General features: G+C 35.4%; 1 protein-coding gene and 1 pseudogene across 1 annotated transcript in view; both read left to right on the plus strand.

The window, feature by feature from the left end:
- Positions 1-23,512, plus strand: part of Aldh7A1 (aldehyde dehydrogenase 7 family member A1) — a 453,020-nt gene that overhangs the window by 14,121 nt on the left and 415,387 nt on the right. The window contains exon 3 of the mRNA XM_090410099.1: positions 15,971-16,249. Coding sequence (XP_090266225.1) covers positions 15,971-16,249 — 279 coding nt within the window. The remainder of the gene's footprint in view (positions 1-15,970; positions 16,250-23,512) is intronic.
- LOC150095779 (5S ribosomal RNA) lies at positions 9,604-9,722 on the plus strand (annotated as a pseudogene).

Here is a 23,512-nt window from a genome sequence, read left to right on the forward strand (position 1 = left end):
GATGTATGTAGTGGACTGGAGTAGTAGAGTGCCTTCCCATGAGAGTCCTTGGACTCGTCACATAATAATAACAGTGGCATAGCTTGTGCTCAAGGTATAAACAAAGATAATGGTAATGACACTAACATCTGTATGGCAGCCTACTTGATAGTTTTAAGTTGAAATACTGGATCCACATATTCACGAATCTGTGTAACTCAAATCCATGTAAGTCAAATACTTGCCGTACATATCCATATAATAACAACCCTCTTACCTTGTTTGTTTATTCTAATAGAATTTTATTTATTTTTTTGGTTGTAAATCTATAGCACATTGACACTGCAAGCGAACTAAAGGTTATATCCTGGGAACTCTAGAGACCAAACTCCAAAGACACTTCATACCTTCTAATAAGTGGAATGGTGGTCTTGAATTGGGCACTGAAGATCATATGCCACTATAAAAAGCTGAGGAAAACAAGAATATAATTTCTTGTAAAAAAAAGTTGCTACTTTTTTATAAGAAAACTGAAATATACTTAAAAAAAAATCTATTAGATGATTACTTAGTTAAATGAATAAGTAATTTCCTATACATAGTACTAATGACTGTAGGTTTGACCAACCAACCTCTCGTCTATGGGCACAATATAAAAATTGATTAACAAGTAGGTTGCAAGAAGTAGTGTTTAAGGGAGAAAAGTCTAAAGAGTCATGTTACTAGGAGTGAAATCTGCTAGGATTCAATTTTAGGGCCTGTATTATGCACTGCATTTATCAGTGATTTAGATTTGTAGGCATTAATTGTAAAATTTTTCTCTTTTATGTTGATAATGGAAAATTAGTCAGTTGTCCAGATGACCATTCTCTTCAGAATAAAATATACGTTCAAAGACTGGAAAAACAACACTGGGAAGTTGGATTAAAATTCAGTTTAAAGAAATATAAATATATTTTATAGGTATTATTTCTGAGATAAATCCCATGTTACTCCTCTTAAAGCTATTATTTTTACGGCTATTTTGCCTGCTTCTGTTTGGGAGTGCCCCCTTGGAGGGGCACTCCCAAACAGAAGCAGGCAAAATAGCCATAAAAATAATAGATATATTTTGGTTTCATAATAAAGTAGGATTGCATATAATTACAATTTAGACATAAATTGAATTGGAAAGATTTGTAAAGTGTTGCTGAGTAAATTCATTATCCATCAATATTTTATACTTGAGAGATAATAAATTTAAGTATGGTAAATCAGATTGGTAAGACGATTAGTAAAGACAGCAGATTGTTGGCCTAATTAAAAGAGCCTTCACTTGCAGGAAGTCGGTCATAATACATGTATGCAAGTCTGGTCAAGCTAGTTCTGGATTACGGTTCTCAACTTTGGTCACCCATATTTCTAATGGGCATTAAAAGAATTGAAAGTATAGGATGTTCACTAAGTATATTGCTGGATTAAATCAGGAGTTTACCAACTGTCATTTGGTGAGCATAGCTAACATGAAATGAAAGGAAGCCATAGCAAATATAATGCAGATATCCAGTCTCTATCACACTTGGTTAAGCCTGGACCAGCTAGAGAGCATCAGAAGAAGATAATGAAGAATTAAGTTAAGGAGTTAATTTTTTTACAGTTAAGGCCGAAAATTTATGGAATGATCTTCTCCCAAGTGTTGTAGCTAATGCAATATGAATAGTTTTAGGAATGAAATAGATAATGGCAATGGTTATGAGGCAGTGTGGTGTAACGTGGAAGTTGAGAGGAAGACATATTTAGTTGGATGTTGCTATAGTAGGCCTGTGAATGTGGAATGTGGTGATGAAGAAATGTATAAACAACTTGGATTAGTGAACAAAGGAAGGGTAATTATTATGGGTGATTTTAATTATAGTGGTATAGATTGGAATGAAGAGATAGCATTTGGGAATAAGGAAAATGAATTTCTTGAGATAACTGTCTCTGACAGCATGTAAAGAAAGGCATGCGAGGATCAAGAGTTCTAGATCTCATCATTTCATCAGAGGATGTAATTGTTAGAGGGGTTTCACATTTTCCTCCAGTTGGTGAAAGTGATCATGAAGTAATCACCTGTGTTGTGGCTAGTCATATGTAAACTTTTGCGAGGAAAGGATATATGTGGAATTATAAGGCTGATGATTATGACAAGCTTAGGAGACAACTTTGAGCTATAACATGGAACAAGGAGTTGAGTAGTAAGGAAATAAATTCTGCATGGGAACTTACAAAGACATATATAACTGCATCAATGTACAAATGTATCCCAAAGGCCAAAAGACTGAATAAGGTAGGTGTAAAATGGATGAATGTGGAGATTAAGCATGTAATCTGGAAAAAGAAAGTACTTTGGAGGAAGTACAAGATGAATAATGGTACTCAGTCACATGAAGAATATAAAGAACACCAAGAGAGTGTCTCAGTTAGTAAGGAAAACAAAAGTAGAGTATGAGCAGAAAATGGCAAATCAGGCTAACAAAACCCCTAGAGTTTTTTAGATATGTGGCAAGTAGAAGGAAGAATGATCATGGAAAGATGAAGTTAAAGTATGAAAGTGGCAGAATGGTAACTGCTGCAGAAGACATTGTTGAAGTATGCAGTGATCAATTTATAAGGGTGTTTCATCCTGATCAGGGTGGAATCATGAGGAACTTAAGTATAGAGGATATAGGAGAGGATAGCTTGTGAGTGAGTAGGAGGTATTTGAAGAAATAAATAACCTTGATGTTAATAAGGCGATAGGATTTGATGACATATCACCATACATCTTAAGGATATGTTCCAGGGAACTGGCAGTGGCATGTCTGTTTAATAAGAGTTTTGCAACAGCACAGGTTCCAAGGGAGTGGAAGGAGGGTAAAATTGTTCCACTGCATAAAGGCAGTGATAAGGCTGTAGCTTCAAATTATAGGCCAGTCTGTATATCTGGAGTTGTGATGAAGGTCCTTGAGAGATTGGTGAGAAGTAGGATATAGAAATGGGTTGATAACAGCAGTATTCTATTCTCTGTGGTTATCAGCATGGGTTTGTTAAGAGGAGATCATGTTTCACTAACTTGCTTATGTACTGTTACAAGGTGACAAATACCTTGGACAAGGGAGTTGCATATGTAGTGGTGTACTTGGATTTTGCAAGGCTTTTGATAGACTACCACATGACAAGCTCTTAAATAAATTGAAACAGATGGGATTGGATAATAGACTTCTGTGTTGGATTAGTGACTGGCTGTCGGATAGGTATCAGAAAATTGTATATAGGGGGTGCAGTATCTCGAAAGAGGAAGGTCACCAGTGGTGTGCTGCAGGGGGTCAGTTTTGGACCATTGTTGTTCAATTTGTATGTTAATGATATTGGGTTGGGTTTAACTAGTGATATCCAGCTGTTTGCAGATGATGCAAAACTGGGGAGAGCAATGCACAGTCAGGCTGATGTTAATGTCTTACAGGAGGACTTGAATAGATTGCATGGATGGGCAGGTAAGTTGAACTATCAGTTCAGTGTTGCCAAGTGTAAGGTTTTGAGATTTGGTAAGGAACGATGGGATGCAAAGTATACACTTGGTGGGGAAACTTTAACATAAGTAGAGGAGATGAGTGATGGTGGAGAAGGACCTGAAATTCAGGGGCCACATTGAATTGTGGCAATGATGTGGAGAGCCCTGACATGCAGAAATAGAAAGGTTATGATTCCATTGTATAAGGCCTTGATCAGGCCTTATACAATTCATATGGATTATTGTTCACAGATTTGCTCACCAGGTTTTCATGGTGACGAGGATATGTTGGAAAGGGTATAGAGAAGATTCACAAAGGTAGTCGGTGTTCTTTGGAATGGAGTACGAGGACAGATTGAGAGAATATAAGTTGCAGAGCCTCATGAATAGGAGGAAGAGGGGGGGAGGATGATTGAGACATATAAGCTGGTCAGGGGTTGTTATCAGGTAGACATGGAAGAGATTTTTCATAGAATGGGAGAAGGGAGTAGAACAATAGGCCATTGCTGGAAACTGTATAAGGAGGGTGTGAGCAAAGGAGTGAGAAGCAGGTTCTTTGCATGGAGGGTGATTGGTGAGTGGAATGCATTGCCTGAGTGTATTGTGGATGTGGAACTCCGCCATTGCCGGTCCCAAGCCTGGATGAGAAAGGAGGAGGGTTGTACTTGTGGCTAGCAACCATAATATAGAAAAAACATATTGCTACAGAAACTTCAACCATTGTTGGAAAACTGACACAAAACCAAGAGGGAGACGTACTGGGAAAATTAAGCAAGCCAGTGAAAGCCCCATTGGGGAAGATCACAGGTGGAAAACTCCAAGAAAAAACCTCTTTAGCCCAAAACTTTCACCCAAAATTGGATGCTGGAATATTAGGACTTTGTACGAAAGTGGAAAAGCTAACTTACTAACCAGAGAAATAACCTTACAAAATAGAAATACTAGGTCTAAATGAGACAAGATGGAATGGTAGTGGAGTAATCCAACTAACAACAAACAAATACATTTTATATTCTGGAAACCAAAATGAAGATGACACACATAGCAAAGGTGTAGCTTTCATGCTAACAACAGATGCTAGAAGAGCACTAATTGAATGGAAACCAGTTTCTGAAAGAATCATCAAAACTAGATTTAAAACTAAATACAGAAATGTGACTATAATAAACATATATGGACCAACAAACAATGCAAAAACAGAAGAGAAAGAAGACTTCTATGACATGCTGCAGAAAGAAGTCGATGAAGTAAAAAGTAAAGATATGCTTTTAATCATAAGTGACATGAATGCAAAAGTAGGAGATAGTAAGTAACGTGGGATATGAACGAATAATGGGAAAAGAAGGTTTAGGAAACTGTAATGAAAATGGGGAAATCCTAAAGGAATTTTGCACTTTCAATGATATGATCATAGGAGGAACCTTATTTAAACATAAAGACATCCATAAACAGACTTGGATATCACTGGATAAGAAATCCAAAAACCAAATAGACTATATTTTAATAAACACACCTTGGAGAACCTCTTTGATGGATGTAAGAGTTTGGAGAGTTGCAGATGCCTTTACAGACCACTTATTATTGATTGCAAAAATAAAAATGAAACTAAGAAAAATATTTAAAGACAAGAACCAAAGAATTAAATACAATATATCCAAACTGAAACACAAGGATACAAAAGACAAATATAAAGTAACATTAAGGATTAAATATGGAAGCCTTGTAGAACAACATAAGGAAATAAACATTGAAGAGAACTGGGAAAAAATAAAGAATATATTTAATAGTACCGCCGAAGAAGTTCTGGGAAGGCAGAGTAGGAATCGCAAACAATGGATCTCTGAAGAAACCATCAAATTATGTGAAGAAAGGAAAGCTTTATGGAATAAGCTTCTGCAAAGTACAGAAGAAAACAAAAGAAATAGGGTAAATGAAAGATACAGGCTTAAAAACAGACAGATAAAAGAAAAGCGCAAGGAAAGATAGAAGAGTTTTCCTGGAGGAAATGTGTAAAAAGGCTGAAGAAGCAGCAAGTAAATTTGACCCAAAGAGGTTGTTTGAGATAACAAGAAAGTTAGTTGGGAAGAGTTTAAAAGAGAAGGGCCTGTAAAAAAATAAACAAGGAAAGTTACTCACAAATGAAGCAGACATAGAAAAAAAGATGGGTAGAACATTTACAAGAAATTTTAAATGGAGAAATAGAAAACCTAGAACAAGAAATACCAGAAACACCAGAAGAAGAAATATTTAAAATAAATACAGGAACTATAACTAAACTAGAAATAATTCGAGCAGTAAAGAAAACAAAAACAATAACGCAGCTGGGAGTGACAGTATATAGGCTGAATTACTTAAAGCAGATATAAACACTACTGTTGAAATGCTACACCTGCTATTTAATCAAATATGGGAAAAGGAGGAATGACTAGAAGACTGGAATACAGGACTCCTGATGAAACTGCCAAAAACGGGAGATATAACACTTTGTAAAATTGGAGAGGGATTTCGCTTCTAAATGTTGTAAGTAAAGTATTTATTAGAATTTTGCTAGAAAGAATGAAACAAGAAATTGAAACTAAACTGAGGAAAGAACGGGGTGGGTTCAGGCCAAACAGATCTTGTATTGATCAGATAATAACATTAAGAATAATTGTTGAACAGTCAGTAGAGTGGCAGAGTAGCCTATATACTTGGCATTCGACTTTGAACGTGCATTTGATAGCATAGACAGAAAGACTATATGGAAGTTAATGAAGCACTACAGGATTCCTCAGAAAATCATAAATATAACAAAGAAAATTCACAAAAAATACAAAATCCAAAAATACAAAAGAATGGTAAACTATCAGAACCATTTGCAATAAACACAGGAGTAAGACAAGGATGTATACTCTCCCTGACCATCTTTCTGATTGTTATTGATTGGGTGATGAGGAAAGCATCTGAAGGAAGAATTGGCATTCAATGGGGATGGTCAAATAAAATCAGTGATCTGAATTTTGCAGATGATATAAGCCTTTTGGCACAAAAGCTTCAACACCTCCAAAAGAAAATAGATAATTTAAACCAGAAAGCAAATAAATGTAGATTGAAAATAAATCATAACAAGACTATAGTAATGAAGATAAACCCCAAACAAGAATTAGTCCTTGAAATACGGGAAAACACTGGAATTGATAACTTTGTCTACCTGGGATCAGTGATCAGCACACAAGGAGGAACCAAACAGGACATACAAAATAGAATCCAGAAAGCACAGATTGCATTCAGTATGATGAAGAAAATTTGGGGATCCAAAGAAATAAAATTAAAAACCAAAATTAGACTTTTCGACACTAATGTTAAACCAGTTTTACTATACAGAGCTGAGACATGGTCACTAACAAAGGAAAACATAAATAAAATACAGGTCTAAATAAACAAATGCTTGAGGAAGATACTAGGAATATACTGGCGAAATAAAATAACAAACATAGAACTTTGGGAGAGAACAGGTCAAATTAGCATCAGAAATGAAATCACTAAAAGAAAATGGAACTGAATAGGTCACACAATCAGGAACCCAGATAAAGAAATAGCAAAAATTGCACTTGAATGGAATTCCCCAAAGCAAGAGGAAAAGAGGTAGACCCAGGATAACATGGAGAAGAGAACTAGAAACAGAGACAAGACAGCTGGGATGTTCCTGGAAAAAGATCAAAAAAGGAGCATCGAATAGAGTCAGATGGAAGTCAGTGTTTGAGCTCCTTATGCTCAAACACTGACTTCCATCTGACTCTATTGGGCGCTTAAGTGCCTGAGGATAGGTAAGGTTGTGGACACATTGAATCAGTTTAAGACACGGTTGGATGAGCATTGTATGCAATAGTGAGTACCTTCCACGATGAGTCTCTAACTCCATAGAAGTCAAATGTTAACAATAATAATGTTATGGGTGGGTTTAATAAAAAAATATGTTAATAAAGTGTATATTTGATATCCTATCGTATCCTATCCTATCAGGCACTTAAGCGCCCATGACATTTCCAAATATTCTTGGAATTTGCAACCGCAAACCCAGGATAAGGTGGTTAGCCCTATGATATTAGTTGATATAGAATGACTAATTTGTATAATTAGGGTTAATATAATTTTAATCATATTAGGAAATTTGGAGAGTTATTGTAGTATAATTTTCTCCTCATGTGTTGTCGAAGAGCAGTATTGTTGATAATTTTAGATGTGATTTACTGTTTTGAACATCAGTTAGGTGACCTCTAACACAAGAGTTAGGTGACTAGTTAATTTGTAATTGATTGGGTAAGTGATGTTGTGGATACTATTGTTTATTGTTATTATTTTTTTATTATTATTTTTGTTGTTGTCAGAGTGGTATTTGCTGGTTTATGGCTTAGCTGTTGATATTTGGGATTGGTTTTTGTCCTGGTGTTCTGATTTTCCTCTAAAAACATGAATATAGTCTAGCAATTTGATGAGGTTAGGTCTCCTGGTAGAAATAATAATATGGTAAGACATCATTTTGTTACATGTATATAAAGAATATGACTTGCTGTTCAGTTGGCTTTCATTATCATAAATCTAGCCTCACATTAAGATCTCAGTAAAGTTGAAGCCAATCTTGTAAGTGATTCTATCCATAATTATCTCTTCTGCTGTGGAGTGATTTATTTTTCCATAGGGCAGTATATGTACATCCTAAGAAGTTTGTTGTGTATATAATTATGGGATATGTATGTGAGCTGTATGCTATACTGAAAATAATGCCCAAGTGTCTTTATGATAAGGAATTGCTGCATATATACTGGCACCATTGCCAAAATCACCTTTGGATATGGAATTAATTGACTAATTTATATAGCAATATTGCACTGCATATGTTATATTGATGTGCAAAACTGTTGAGTACAACATAGTAATTTGCTTATATGCTGCTATCTTAAATAATAGCTTGCTTTGCTAAGAGATCTTGATTGTAATGGGCTTATTAAGTGTAATTATTACCGGACATTGACTTGTAAACACTTGTCCTACCAATAAGTAGGACCACATATTACTCAGGGAACAGTACATGAAAAATCCTATGTGCAGTCATGCTGATTGGAAAATAACAATCATACTAAACATACCTATTAAAGAAAAAAAAGGTACGAGTAGTAATTCCACTGAAAGTTATGCATAACACTGGTATCATATCATTTTAACATATGAGGTGCTACAAGTTTGAAAATGTTTGGGTTAAAGCAGAAGTGAGTATTATTCTATTGCACTTGAACATTTTAAAACTTGTGACATCATGTCTTCAGCACTAGTGGCGTGTGTGTGTCCACAAGCTCCTTGTGAATTTCCATTCATGAAATGGTTACTGCCTTAGTATGGGCACCATTTTCAAATAGCATGTTACTACACAGGGAAATTTGTGTTACCTGCTGTGTACTGATTATTATTATTATTATTCCTGACACCTCCAAGGAGTTTGAAGACTCATCGTGGGAGGACACCTACAACTTTCTCAACTGATACAACTGTCTCAACCACTACACCAAACCTCTACTACGAATCATCTCCATTGACACCATCTACCGCCCACCTCCACCACAATTGGTATTCTATGTCTGTAAATTGCGTGTGTTCTGAAGGGCCGATTTGTCTGTATGCGGGATGAAAAACCCGAGTTTCCGGGTTTTATGATCCCGGAAACTCGGTTTTTTATGAGTTAGCCGATCTCATACGGAGGTATGAGATCGGCTAACTCACCTTTGATTGAAAATCGTCCAGATAAAGATTCCTCCCGTCGCGACGAGAATCGAACTTAGGCCTATTGCAATCGAAGGGTGCAATGTACCAATGTTCTTCCAATTGCGGAACGGAAGCGCTTTGAATCATATATCATCACATTGATTGTTAGTTAGCTACAATTTAGAAAACCTTACATTTTCTGATTATCCCTGTGCTATTATACACCTTTGATAATAAAATTCTAATGTTAATACACTACAGAGTATTAGAAATTTGCTTCATTTATTATGTAAAGTGTATTAGTGCTTTATAGTACAATATAAATGTATGCATTGGAATATTTAAATTTAAATAAGTATTATACTAAATATAATATAGTCAGCGGCCACATCGGTTTGAAAGCACCAGTTCTCGTTTGATCACTGAAGTTAAGCAAACCTGAGCCCAGTTAGTACTTGGTAGGGTGCCCATCTTGGAAACCTGGGTGCTGCTGGCATTATTTATATTGAGCCTGTGTAGCTCAGTGGATGTGGCGTTTGCACACCACCGTGCTTGGCTGCACAAAGGAAGACTTCATTTCGAGTCTAGTCGGCGACTAGAGGAAATTTTTCTAAGCCTTTTTTCGACTGGTTCCCGAGTTAGTCGATCTCTGGCATGGGCAAGCAGGTTTTTCCTCCCGGAAACTCGGGTTTTTCGTCCTGTAAACTCAACAAAATCGACCGTAGAACCCACATTATTTCAGACATTAAATATATTGTGTTAGTGTTAGGGACCACGAGATGGTGGCACATTTGAGCCGTCTCTCTTCACTGCGTACCGCTTAATTAGTGGTAGCTTTGGGCCATCTGTCTCTGATTGGGTACCAGTGGAGATTGAACTGCCCACTCAGTCTCCAAAAGTTAGATAGGGCTAAATGGCCTCGCCTACTCCCCGTATACGGGAATAAAAAGGCGTTAGCTGATTTTTTTTTTTTTTTTTTTTTTTATATAATATTTAAATTTAAGTATCTTTCCATATTTGGTCATAAAATATGGATAGACCCATAATATCCGCCATTTCAATAAATTTTATATGTATATGTATTAATTTTAAGCATATTAAAGAAAAACCAGCATGGCTAAAGAATCCCAGTAATATACAAGGGTGGTCTGTAAAGTTCTCGGCCTTGCCGAGAACTTTTCCTAAGTTGGTATGCCATAAGCATCCATGTGAAATTGCAAGTCATTCTATCAAGTAGTTTGTTTTATACGGCTGTCTGAAGCAAAAGTGTTGTCTGTATGTATGCTCAATTTTATCCCTTGAAATGGATAAAATTGAGTATCTTTCGGTTATAAAATGATTTTGTAAAAGAAGGTTTAATGCCAAAAGAAATTAATTCGAAGTTCATAAAAGTTTATGGGCACGCTTTCCTTCGTTTTTGACAATTAAAAAAATGGGCTACTGAGTTTAAATGTGGCCATATCAGCCTTGAAGATAATCCACGTGAAGGACATCCAAAAAGTGTAACAACACAGAAATCATTGATCAAGTGCATGATATGGTATTGGATGACCGGCAAGTCAAAGTGCATGAAATTGCTGAGACCATAGGCATTTCAAAAGAATGTGTACAATATATTTTGCATGAAAACTTGCAAATGAAAAAGCTTTGCGCAAGATGGATGCCGTGCTTGCTCATAGCAGATCAAAAATGCACTTGCATGAAAATCTTTGAACAGTGCTTGGAGCGTTTTAACAAGAATAAAACTTATTTTATGCATCGATTTATTACTATGGATGAGACTTGGATTCACCAGCAGTCAAAATAGTGGACAGAAGCTGGTTGTTCAGCATCAAAGAAGACAATCAGTTCCATCTGCAGGAAAGGTCATGGCATCAGTGTTTTGGGATGCTAAAGGCATTTTGTTTTATTAATTATCTTGAAAAGCGTAAACAGTAACAGGGGAATATTATTTTGGTCTTTTAACCAGACTAGAAGAAAAAAATCATCTTTCATCAGGACAATGCACCTGCCCACAAAAGTGTTTTGGCAATGGGAAAATTAAGGGATCTGCACTATGAATTGTTGGAACATCCACCCTGTTCCCCAGATTTGGCTCCCTCTGACTTCTATCTCTTTTCAAAACTAAAACTTTTCTTCACTGGGCAGCGTTTTTCTTCGAATCAAAAGGTGATTGCAGCTGTAGAGGAGTATTTTGGAGATCTTACTGAGAACCAGTACAGGGAGGATAATGGAACTGGAGCATTGTTGAAATAAATGTATTAATCTTAAGGGATATTATGTTAAAAAATAAAAATAATTTTGAAATTCTAAATTTGTTGTTTCATTGTTAGGCTGAGAACTTTTCAGATCCCTTGTATTGGGAGAAGAAGGGGGGTGGAGAGAACTGCAATTTTTTATTGACATTGGATATGCAGCAAAGTAGTATTCACTTCTTAGGCATAATTTGTTTTGTTTTGTTTCTCTTCTAAGGCATAATTTGTACTGGTTAAGAAGTTCAGTTTTCTGCATGTGACCACTTCTCGTGTGAAATAGGTAGCAATCCAGCAATTGTATGATGAAAAGATTATGATTCAATGAACGAATTAGAATCTTGGGTTCTCCTATATAATACTTTGAAAATATACATTCATAACTTATTTGAACAGTATTATAAAGGATGCACAAAATTATAAATTTTGTGCATCCTTTAATTGTTCTTAAAAATCTCATCTCTGCAGCTTGTATTTTACTTTCATCTTTCTTTTTAACTGTCCAGGTTTCTGAACCATATAACAGAAGTTATATGGAAGTTATAAGAGTGGGAGTAGCCATTACTTTATAAAATTTTAGCTGAGTTTCTTGTCTTCTTTTTTTTTTTTTTATTTGGTGTCCTCTTACAGATGACACAGTTTAATTACTTAGGCTGCATAATAACATATCTAAAAGTTGGAGACATAGATGAAAAAAATAAAGAAATTTCAGAAAATTTGTGGTACAATTAAAAATTGTACCACAAATTTTCTGAAATTTCTTTATTTTTTTCATCTATGTCTCTATCTTTTAGATATGTTATTATGCAGCCTAAGTAATTAAACTGTGTCATCTGTTCTATTATTTTATTTTCTATAACGTTTTTTAATCTAAAATGATTCCGACCTTTAAATGCCATGACTTTTGTTTCTTTTGTGAAATTTCTAAATTGTATTGTTGGCTTGTTTTGTTTAATTTGTAAACTAATTTTTGAAGGTTATCCTCATTGTCTTAAAATATAATCTGATCATCTGCATACAGCATTGTACTGATAACAGTTTCGGTTAACTTGGATACCTTGTTTTATTGTTGTTTTTCATATTTTAATAATCTGATCAATATATATGTTACGGTTAAAGTAATAAATCCGGTTATTATTAATAATTACCGGTTAAAGTGAATAATTTATGAGAATTAATCACTTTAACTGGTTAAAGTAATTTCCAACAATTAATCACTTTAACCGGTTAAAGTGAATAATTCCTAGAGGAGAAGTCTGGTAAATGTAATAAAAAATATTTATAGGTTTTATATTTATATATAGGTTTTCATTCTCAATAGAAATTATAACAGGTTAGGTTAGTTTATAATGAAAAAAGTAAGGAAAGTACTTCTTTTGCACTCAATGAAATCAGAAATCATTATAAACTAACTTAACCAGTAAAGGTTAGATTAGTTTATAATGATTTCCAACTGATAAAGGTTAGGTTAGTTTATAATGATTTCTGATTTCATCGAGTGCAAAAGAAGTACTTTCTTTACTTTTTTCATTATAACCTAAACTGAACTAGCCTTTATTGGTTGGAAATCATTATAAACTAACCTAAAGGTTAGTTTAGTTTATAATGATTTCTGATTTCATTGAGTGGAAAAGAAGTACTTTCGTTGCTTTTTTTCTTATAAACTAACCTAACCTAAGCTGTTATAATTTCTAATTGAGAATGAAAACCTATATATAAAACCTATAAACATGTTTTTATTACATTTACCAGACTCCTCTATTAATTATTCACTTTAACCGGTTAAAGTGATTAATTCTCATAAATTATTCACTTTAACCAGTAATTATTAATAATGACCGGATTTATTACTTTAACATATATATTGAATAGAGTTGGAGATGAGCTACATCCCTGTAGCTTACACTCCGATTTATTTCATTCTCTTCTGTTAATTTATTACCTAACTGTATTTTTGTATCTTTATATAAACTTTGTATAGCTTGTACCAAATGTAATAGATATCCTAGTTTTTTCATTATATTCCATAGTTTTTCCCTGTGTACTTTATCAAACGCTTTCTTGTAATCTATAAAAGCCATATGAGTCTAACTTAAATTCTCGTCTTTTTTCAATAATTTGTTTTCGCACATGAATATTGTCTATGCATGATCTTCCATGTCTGAAACCATTTTGTTCTTCTGAGAGTACACTATTTGCAATATTTCTAAGTCTTTTATTCAGGATTTTATATAAATTTTGTAACCTGTATTTAATGAACTTATTCCTCTGGAATTTCCTAAATATTCTCATCTATGTTTCCAAAGCTCTGTATTTATGCCATCTAAACTGGCTGATTTTCTGTTTTTTTTTTTTTTATCCTTTTATTTCTTCTTTTAGTTCTTCCAATTTTATTGTTTCTATATCAGTGTTGATTTCTTCATTATTGTTATCTATTATTAAATTTGGATCATACCATAAATTCTTATGTTTCATCCATTGTATCTGGTATTATGTTAATTTGTGCTGTATCTCTTTCTTCGTTCTTTAATTTCCTTAATATTTTGGAGGCTATGTCTTGTCTTCCATGTATGTCTTCTTCTATTTTATTAATAATTCTTTAATTAATAAATAAATACACTCGGGTCTCTTTTTATGCGGATTTGAAGTTGTGCGGTATAGTACGCCCACAGATACGAGACCTTTCGACATTTCTGCGCATGTCAGCAGAAGGAGAATCCATTCCGATAAAGGGTAATCCAGCGTTTCCCAAAATCAGCAAAATTAATAGAATTTTGCTGATTTTTGTTATTAATTAATAATTGATCATTAATTAATAATTAATTAAACATCATTAAATTAATTTGTGCTGATTTTCATTGACATATCCCATTCTGATCACCAAAAATTTATAATATTATTATAAGCACTTACGAGTGAATGCAGACTTTTTCTCCTGTGTGCTGATAGTTTTCTCCTCCTTTTGTACATCCTGGAGATTGCTTTGTAGGCTGGAGGTGGATGAATCGCTATCTGTTGCATCACAAACAACTGCTGTAATTTACTGAATGGTTCGATAATTGCTTTGTACCAGAAGTGGAAACATATATGAAGCAAAAAACCCTCTATTTTAAAGTTTTATTAATTGTTGACAACACACCAGGTCATTCACATTTAGAACATCCAAATGTGCAGGTAGTGTTTTTTCCACCCAATACAACAAGTATTATTCAGCCATTAGATCAAGGTATAATTGTTACTTTTAAATATATTATGCTAAGTACACTTTTCAATTTATATTTGATAAACTAGAAAATGAATCATTAACAGTAACTGACATTTGGAAAAAATTTTCTATTTTGGACTACTTAAATCATGTTGCATCTGCTATCGCTGAAATAAGACCACAAACTTTAAATGCCAGGTGGAAAGCAGCTTGGCCTAGATGTGTTGCAAACAGTGCAACCATGCAAACATCTACATTATCAGCTGAAATCATTACTTTGGCACATGAAATTGGTCTAGAAGGTTTGATACATTTAGCCAGAATGATGTAGACGAATTGCTTGTGGATAATGCCTTAAGTGATAATCATATTGGATATTGATTAACTTTAGATATCGTCGAAGATCCAAAAAACAATAGTGAAGCAGAAGAAAAACCTGTCCCTTTCACTGCAAATATAATTTGAGAAAGTCTTGAACTGTGCAATAAATTGGAAAATCATTTTCTTGTTAATGACCCAAATTCTGAACGAGCCTTTAAATTCCAACGTGAGCTGAAGAACTGTATGTCTGGATATCACGAGCTGTATAAAAAATTAGTGAAATCATCATCGCAAAGTTTAATCAGTGATTACATTGTCAGAAGAAAAAAATCAGCACAGAACAAAGGGGAAGCGAATTCTTTTTGTGAAGAACCATTGCCTTTACCATACAGATCTGATGTGCTGACTACTTTTCTGGTGATGAAAGTGATTTCGCACCAGTTCACAAACGTTGCCGAATATTGTCTAATAGTGATGATAATTATGATGATAAAATGTAAAAAAAAAAAAAATATTACTTTTCAATAAAATTAAATGAATAAAGCTTTAAAACAAACTTAGGCATTCTTATTTTCCTGAATTTTCATAAACTTTTTTATGTGATTTTAGGTTTAATTCATTGCTTCAGTTTTATGCGGTTTTAGAAAATTATAGAACGTATCCCTAATTTTTCAATGTAAGTTGGGCCTTTTTGGTGCGATTTTTTATATGCGGTTTCTGTGGAACGTATCTACCGCATAAAAAGAGACCCGACTGTCAAATAAATAAATAAATGAAAAAACAAAACTATAATGCCACATCATGGTGTTCAGAAATGCTAAATCATCACAAAAAATTCTAGTTGCATTCTCTAAAATTTTAATGAAGTTGATTCTTAGTTTTTCATATTTGATACATCACTCTTTTTAAAATGTTTTATGAAAATTAGAGAACTTGGACATTTAAAGTTGGAATTTATTTTATCAGGTTCAAGAATACATTGATGTATGTGATTATGCAGTTGGTTTATCACGTATGCTAGAAGGCAAAATTTTCCCATCTGAGAGGCCAGGCCATGCGCTGATAGAAATGTGGAATCCTCTTGGTACCCTTGGTATTATTACAGCTTTCAATTTTCCTGTGGCAGTGTATGGGTGGAACAATGCTATTGCTATGGTGTGTGGAAATACAATGATATGGAAAGGAGCTCCTACTACACCTTTAACTAGTATTGCTGTTATTAAAGTTGTATCTTCAGTACTTGAGGTAAGATTACTGTTTTTTCATTGTAAGGAATGAGAAGAAATTTTAAATGCATCGCAAAATGATAATCAAAAACTATCCGATTGCTTAAAGCTGAACTATAGGAATACCTTGTATAGCGCGGTTAATTGGTTCCAAGAAGTGTCCGCGCTATGCAAAACCGTGTTATTTGAGGTCGATTTATAAAGGTTTTCAATTTAATTTGCTTATTACAAAAATTTAGAATAATAAAAATCTTTAAAAATGAAAAAAAAAATTATTTTTATTAACTGAATAACAAATAAAATCCTTTTAATCTGATATAAAAGTTGTAGAAAACAAAACAAATATTGCTTCAATATTAGCGTACAGTAATTTACTTTTTACTAAAGTAGTCTTTTAGTGTTCGTTGAACCATCCTTGTCTTCTTTGTCTCTTCAAGCACTAGATCTCTGTAGCATTTAATGGCATTATTGAGACTTTGTCTCTTTGATGCTTCTTTCCAAATTCAGGTCAGCATTTATGAGAAAGTCGGAAGTTTGTCAATTTTTCTCACAAAAGTTGAAAGGTTAGCAAAGGAAAATTCTTCAATCATGACATCATTGGGGTCATCTTCATCTTCTTCTGTTTCATAGGCTCGTTGTTGTTCCAACTCCAAAAGGGTTTCATCATCCAGATCATTTGAATGAGAATCAATACATTTGTTCACATTGTTACAATCGAAACTTGTAAAACCAAGATATTTGCCAATCTGCACAATTTCTGTTGAGATTTCCTCTTTCTATGTTGCAAAGGCAACAAAGTCCTTTGAACAATGCAGCAAGATATTATGCCATATGGCTCTCATGTTGCTCACCTCTTGCCAAGATTCATAAATATTTTGAATGGCATCTTTTATGTTAAATTTCTTCCAAAATTCACTCAAAGTCCAAGAATCTTCTTCTTCTGCTGCAGTTTTAATAGCTTGAGCAAAAGTTAGTCTTAAATAGTAAGCCTTGACAGTGGAGATAACGCCTTGATCCATCGGCTGCAGAATTGATGTTGTGTTTGAAGGGTAAAAAATGAATCTTGACATTTTCATCTAAGTCAGTCAATAGAGTTGGATGGTCTGGCGCATTGTCTAATAAAAGAAAAATTTTAAAAGGAATTCTTTTTACAATAGCTTTTAACTTCAGGGCAAAAACAAGTTTTAAACCAGTCTTTGAAAATGGAACGAGTCACCCACGCTTTTTTATTCAAACGCCAATGAACAGGTAAATTGTTCTTTGTAAAGCCCTTAAGAGCTCTTGGGTTTTCCGCTCTGTACACTAACAGTGGCTTCAATTTTAAATCACCTGATGCATTACCTCCTAGTAAAAGTGTCAATCGGTCTTTTGACACTTCATACCCAGCATGTGTTTTTTCCTTCTCTGCTAGAAATGTGAGCGATGGCATTCTTTTCCAGAACAAGCCAGTCTCGTCAACATTAAAAATTTGATCATCTGTGTAGCCTTTCTTCTCAATAAGCTCCTTCAATTCATTGGGAAATAATTCTGCAGTTTTAGTGTCAATACTTGTGCTTTCACCTTGGATTCTCATGTTATGGAGTCCCATACGCTTTTTGAAATTGTAGAACCACCTGCGTCTTGCTATAAAAGTTGGAAGGAATCTTTTTCTGATTACAATCTTCAATCCAGATCATTAGAAGGCGTTCCATATTTTCCATTGTAGAAGATCGATTTCTCGTGATCACTTTTGACATATAAGGAGCGGAGCTCATTCCATGTTGTTTAATCTTTTCTTTCATTTTCGAAAATTGAAAATGCCATCCAGGCGTTCTTATTCGCTGTATAATCAACGGGAAGTTTCTTTATGTTTTTAAAGCATCTAGGCTTTGCCGATTTTCCAATTACAAGAAGCTTTCTTTTATCGCTACCGGTCATGTTCGCACAAACTAAAACTGTGAGTCTATTTTTGATAAGTTTTCCGCCAATGCGCTTTTTGTTTTTAAATTGAAAAGTTTTATTGGGCGTTAAATTATAAAAAAACACTGCTTTGTCTGCATTATAAATGTATGGCCGGACATCAAACTTTTGTTTGATGTCCGGCCATACATTCTTGATCCAGTCAGAAACAACGTTTTTGTCAACGGACAACACCTCGCCACTTACTTTTGCAAAGACAATATTGTTTTTCTGTTTGTAAAGCGATCAATCCACCCATTGTTGCATTTAAAATCGCTATAACCTAGTTGAACAGCAAAATTGGTTTGCTGATAGGTAAGCCAGCGGTTCTTTGCACTTTAAATCACAAAAGAAGTGCCTCGTCAATGTCACTTTTATTACACTTTTTAAGTTTTTTATACACTTCGATAAATTGTATTCAAAAGCTTTCAGTCAACTTGCGATTCTTCCAAATTGTTGATATTGTAGATGGGGACAAACCATACTTCTTTGCTATTGTCAGATTTGATTGGCCACTTTCCACCTCCCATATAATTTCTACTTTTTCGGAAACCGATAAAATTTTCCGTTTGACTTCCGACATTTTTCCACAACCAGCAAATGCGTACCTACGAAATGTCCATAAAGGAACGACTAACGTGTATTATTCGTTCGTTATTCCCGTGAAACGAATTCTTAATAAACATGAAATACATGCATTAAATCAAATGTAATTCAAATATACCTTCAAAATTATTCGTTATAAACGTGAATTCGCTTGTAACTGTGATCGTTATAACCGAGTTCTACTGTATTTGACTAATTACTCTGTTATTCCATATAAATTTATTCAGTTAACTTCTTACCACACCAGCTTTGTTGATTCTGTTGTCTATTTCCATATTTAATTTACCATCTTCACTAAAAATTGTGCCTAAGTGGCTGGAATGTTTTACTTGTTTTATAGGTTCTCCATTCACAAAGCAGTTGATATTTTCAATGCTTCTGCCTATTTTCATTGTCTTTGTTTTGTTATTGCTGACCTTTATACCAAATCTATTACAACAGTTATTCAATTTAGTCAGGGAATCTTGCAGACTTGTACTGGATTTATTTAGAAGTATAACATCATCAGCATAAGGTAAAGAGCTGAGATTAACATCTCCAATTTTGATATCAGGTTTAATACTACTTTCCTTCGTAATGTGATCCATATACATAATGAATAACAGACGGGATAATGTACATCCTTGTCTCACACCAGATTTAACATTAAACCATCTTCGTGTACTTCCTTCAATTCTAACTGCTGATTTACAACTCAAATAAAGAATAAGTATTGCTTGATATAATGCCCCACTGACACCATACAACTGCAGAGTTTTGAATAGCTTCTCTCTTGGCACCTTGTCATATGCTTTTTTCCAGATCTACAAAACTTAAATACAGATCTTTGTTATATTCCCATGGCTCCCCAACTACTTGTCATAAAGTGAAAACCCGATCCTAACAGCTCTATTTGGCCTGAATCCTGCTTGTTCTTCACCTAGCTTCCCTTCCACAATCCTTCTCAAGTATACTGGTATAAATCTTACCAGGAACACTCAGTAGAGAAATACCTCTGTAATTCTCATATTCAATTTTATTTCCTTTTTTATATATGGGTACTATGAGAGTTCTACACATTACATAACACACAATACAAAATGATGGTACAACATGACAGAACTTCATATGTGTACACATGAATGACCAAAACTTTATAGGAAGGATGACATGTAATTTGTTTTTTATCATAGTAATTTATTGCACTACCATAATAACACAACTCTCAAGTGAATATACAAATGGTTAATAGCTGATTAATGAGGTTGAAATATAATTCTATACCTCTAACAAATTTAAACATACCAACCAATCATAGAAATTATCTTAATTATTCGTTACTTATATATATGCAAAGATATAATTTGTATGGTGCTCAGCATGAACCTATTAAATTTCTGTCCTGTATTAAATTAAAATGAGGTACATTATGAATAAAAGACAAACTAAAATGTAACTGAAGGCAAAATTGACACAATGAAGAAAGTTTTTTTTAAAGATAGAACCAAAAGTAAAGGAACCCTAAATGAAGATTTAAATTATAAAAAATATTGTTTTTATAATTTGATTTTATAGGTTTCATACTATGCAAAATATAAAAATAATGCAAAATTACAATACTCAAAAAGATAAGAATAATAATAAGAAAAAAATAAATAAGACAGTTCTATTACTGTACAAGAAGTTGTTTGTTCATGCTTAAAACATTAACATGTGATTAAAAAAAAAAAAAAACTGGATGGTAGCAAAAACATTTTTGAAGTCTACATGAATGGAAAAAAATAAAAAACATAAATAAAATAAGCTGAACTTCATAACCTTTCTTAAATAATATTTGTAGCATTACCATTATTCTGATATTAATCAGCTGAAGAAAACCAGAAGAGCACAATTATCTGTAAAATTGTTGTCATTAATTCAAGACTAAAATGAATATCCATATATGAAAAATTACATTAACCAAATAATTTTAACGAGAAAAACAATTCTGGCTCGCCTAAATGGTGACGACAAACTTGGGCATATAGTTTTAACTTGCTGGCAACAGGACCATCACCAATGGCATTAAACCACTCATCAACTGGCTGATCTGCTAAAGTTTTGGTTGCTGTTTTTCCAACTCTTAAAATTCCATCCCGAAGAACTTTAGTTATTGGACAATGCCTACCTAATTTGCAGAGCTCATACATACTGCTTAACTCTTTGAAGAAGGCTTTTACATGATTGAGGATGAAATCACTATCTGGTGTTACAACAATGTAAGCTACATCTCGACACATAGAATAAGGTTCTAACAGAAGTTTATCCTACAGGAAAGGGAATAGAATGGAAGAAAGAATATCTAAAATAAGTTTATTTGAAAAAAATTCAGTATTATTAAATGCAACAATATATAGCATATTTATTATGTGCTGAAAGAAGTGAAGGGGATTATATCTATGCAGTGGTTTATTAGCAAAGAAAAATTACAAATATACAGGGTGGTTCAAAATTTCACGTACAAACTTTGAGCAGGAGATAGAGAACATCAAAATCAACCATATTCACATAGGAAAGCATGACTCGAAACAACCAGAAGGTACTAACAGGGGACACATAGATACAGAAATAACATAAGGCAGTAAGTAGTGTAAAAAACCTTATTAGGCACAACTGAACAGTTCAACAGTATGGTTTCACACCAGGTGCTCAAAGTTACGACCATTAGCAGTGATGCATATCTGACACCGCACTAAAGTAGTCTTTTAGTGTTCGTTGAACCATCCTTGTCTTCTTTGTCTCTTCAACTAGATCTCTGTAGCATTTGATGGCATTATTGAGACTTTGTCTCACTTTGATGCTTCTTTCCAAATTCGAGTCGGCATTTATGAGAAAGTCGGAAGCTTCGTCAATTTTTCTCACAAAAGTTGAAAGGTCAGCAAAGGAAAATTCTTCAACCATGACATCAGTGGGGTCATCTTCTTCTTCTGCTTCATAGGCTCGTTGTTGTTCCAACTCCAAAAGGATTTCATCATCCAGATCGTTTGAATGAGAATCAGTAAATTTGTTCACATTGTTACAATCGAAACTTGTAAAACCAAGATATTTGCCCATCTGCTTGAACAATGCGGCAAGATATTATGCCATACGGTTCTCATGTTGCTTTGAGTCACATCTTGCCAAGATTCATAAATATTTTGAATGGCATTTTTTATGTTAAATTTCTTCCAAAATTCACTCAAAGTCCTAGAATCTTCTTCTGCTGCAGCTTTAATAGCTTGAGCAAAAGTTCGTCTTAAATAGTAAGCCTTGAGAGTGGAGATAACCACCCCCCCCCCCCCCCACCCCCCCCCCCCCCCACCCCCCCCCCCCCCCACCCCCCCCCCCCCCCACCCCCCCCCCCCCCCACCCCCCCCCCCCCCCACCCCCCCCCCCCCCCACCCCCCCCCCCCCCCACCCCCCCCCCCCCCCACCCCCCCCCCCCCCCACCCCCCCCCCCCCCCACCCCCCCCCCCCCCCACCCCCCCCCCCCCCCACCCCCCCCCCCCCCCACCCCCCCCCCCCCCCACCCCCCCCCCCCCCCACCCCCCCCCCCCCCCACCCCCCCCCCCCCCCACCCCCCCCCCCCCCCACCCCCCCCCCCCCCCACCCCCCCCCCCCCCCACCCCCCCCCCCCCCCACCCCCCCCCCCCCCCACCCCCCCCCCCCCCCACCCCCCCCCCCCCCCACCCCCCCCCCCCCCCACCCCCCCCCCCCCCCACCCCCCCCCCCCCCCACCCCCCCCCCCCCCCACCCCCCCCCCCCCCCACCCCCCCCCCCCCCCACCAGTTCATATCGGGTTTTCACATCTGGAATCATTCTTCTATTTTTTTACATGCACTGTATTCTTTTTACACGGTTTTCATTTACATGATTTTTTCTGAAACCAATCTACCGTATAATGGAGAATTGGGTGTACATCCTCTCAGAGTCAATTTATCCCTACCTTCCTGTGGTATAGCATGTTTCCCCAAATGGACCCCAGGCATATTTGGTGAGCACTGCTACCAAAAATGCATACCTTCCCTAGCTAGAGGAAATGTAAACTAGACCTCTAGGTGGTAGATGCCTGTCATCACCCAGTGGAATACCACCACCTTGGTTACTGTAGGGTTGAAGTAGCTTGCTGCCATGTTTGGTTGATAGACGAGGATTCCAGTTTCTTTTCTCCCTCCCTTCTCTCTTTCCATGCAGTATAAGTGACTGCTTGACAACTTCAATAATATGCTGATTACACTGTAGGAGGGGCCCAGACTCTCCACCACTCAAGGGTAATGCAGTAAAATAGTTTCATAGGCTGGCTGCTGGTTAGTGTGCAAGACCAAACCAGTTAGTGATGAATCCTGAATCTGGAGACTTTCCAATCAGCTTGCGACAAATATTACTAACACTTACTTTGCCATTTTGTGACTGGAAGGAGACCAAGTACAGCAGCTGCCGGGGGGGGGGGGTTCAAGGCCATGTGTGGACAGTATGTTTGCAAGTCTGTCACTTCTTGTTGCATGCCTCTATTCATTATCTCTTCCTTTCCACATATAACTGATTACAACTCAAAGAAACATGATTTCCTTGCAGATTATACAATTTCTCCAACAAAACACGATTTAAAAAAATTGTAAACTAAAATCCAAAACATAAAACAGTCAAAAACACACAAAAAAACAACAAAAATCAACCAAAAAAAAAAAACACTCAGATTAATTCTTACCAAAAAAAATTTTCCATATTTACTTCAATATTA

This window comes from Typopeltis vanoorti, chromosome 20, assembly GCF_054136105.1.
Source record: "Typopeltis vanoorti isolate ZY-2024b chromosome 20, IOZ_Tvanoo_1.0, whole genome shotgun sequence".
NCBI lineage: Eukaryota > Metazoa > Arthropoda > Arachnida > Uropygi > Thelyphonidae > Typopeltis > Typopeltis vanoorti.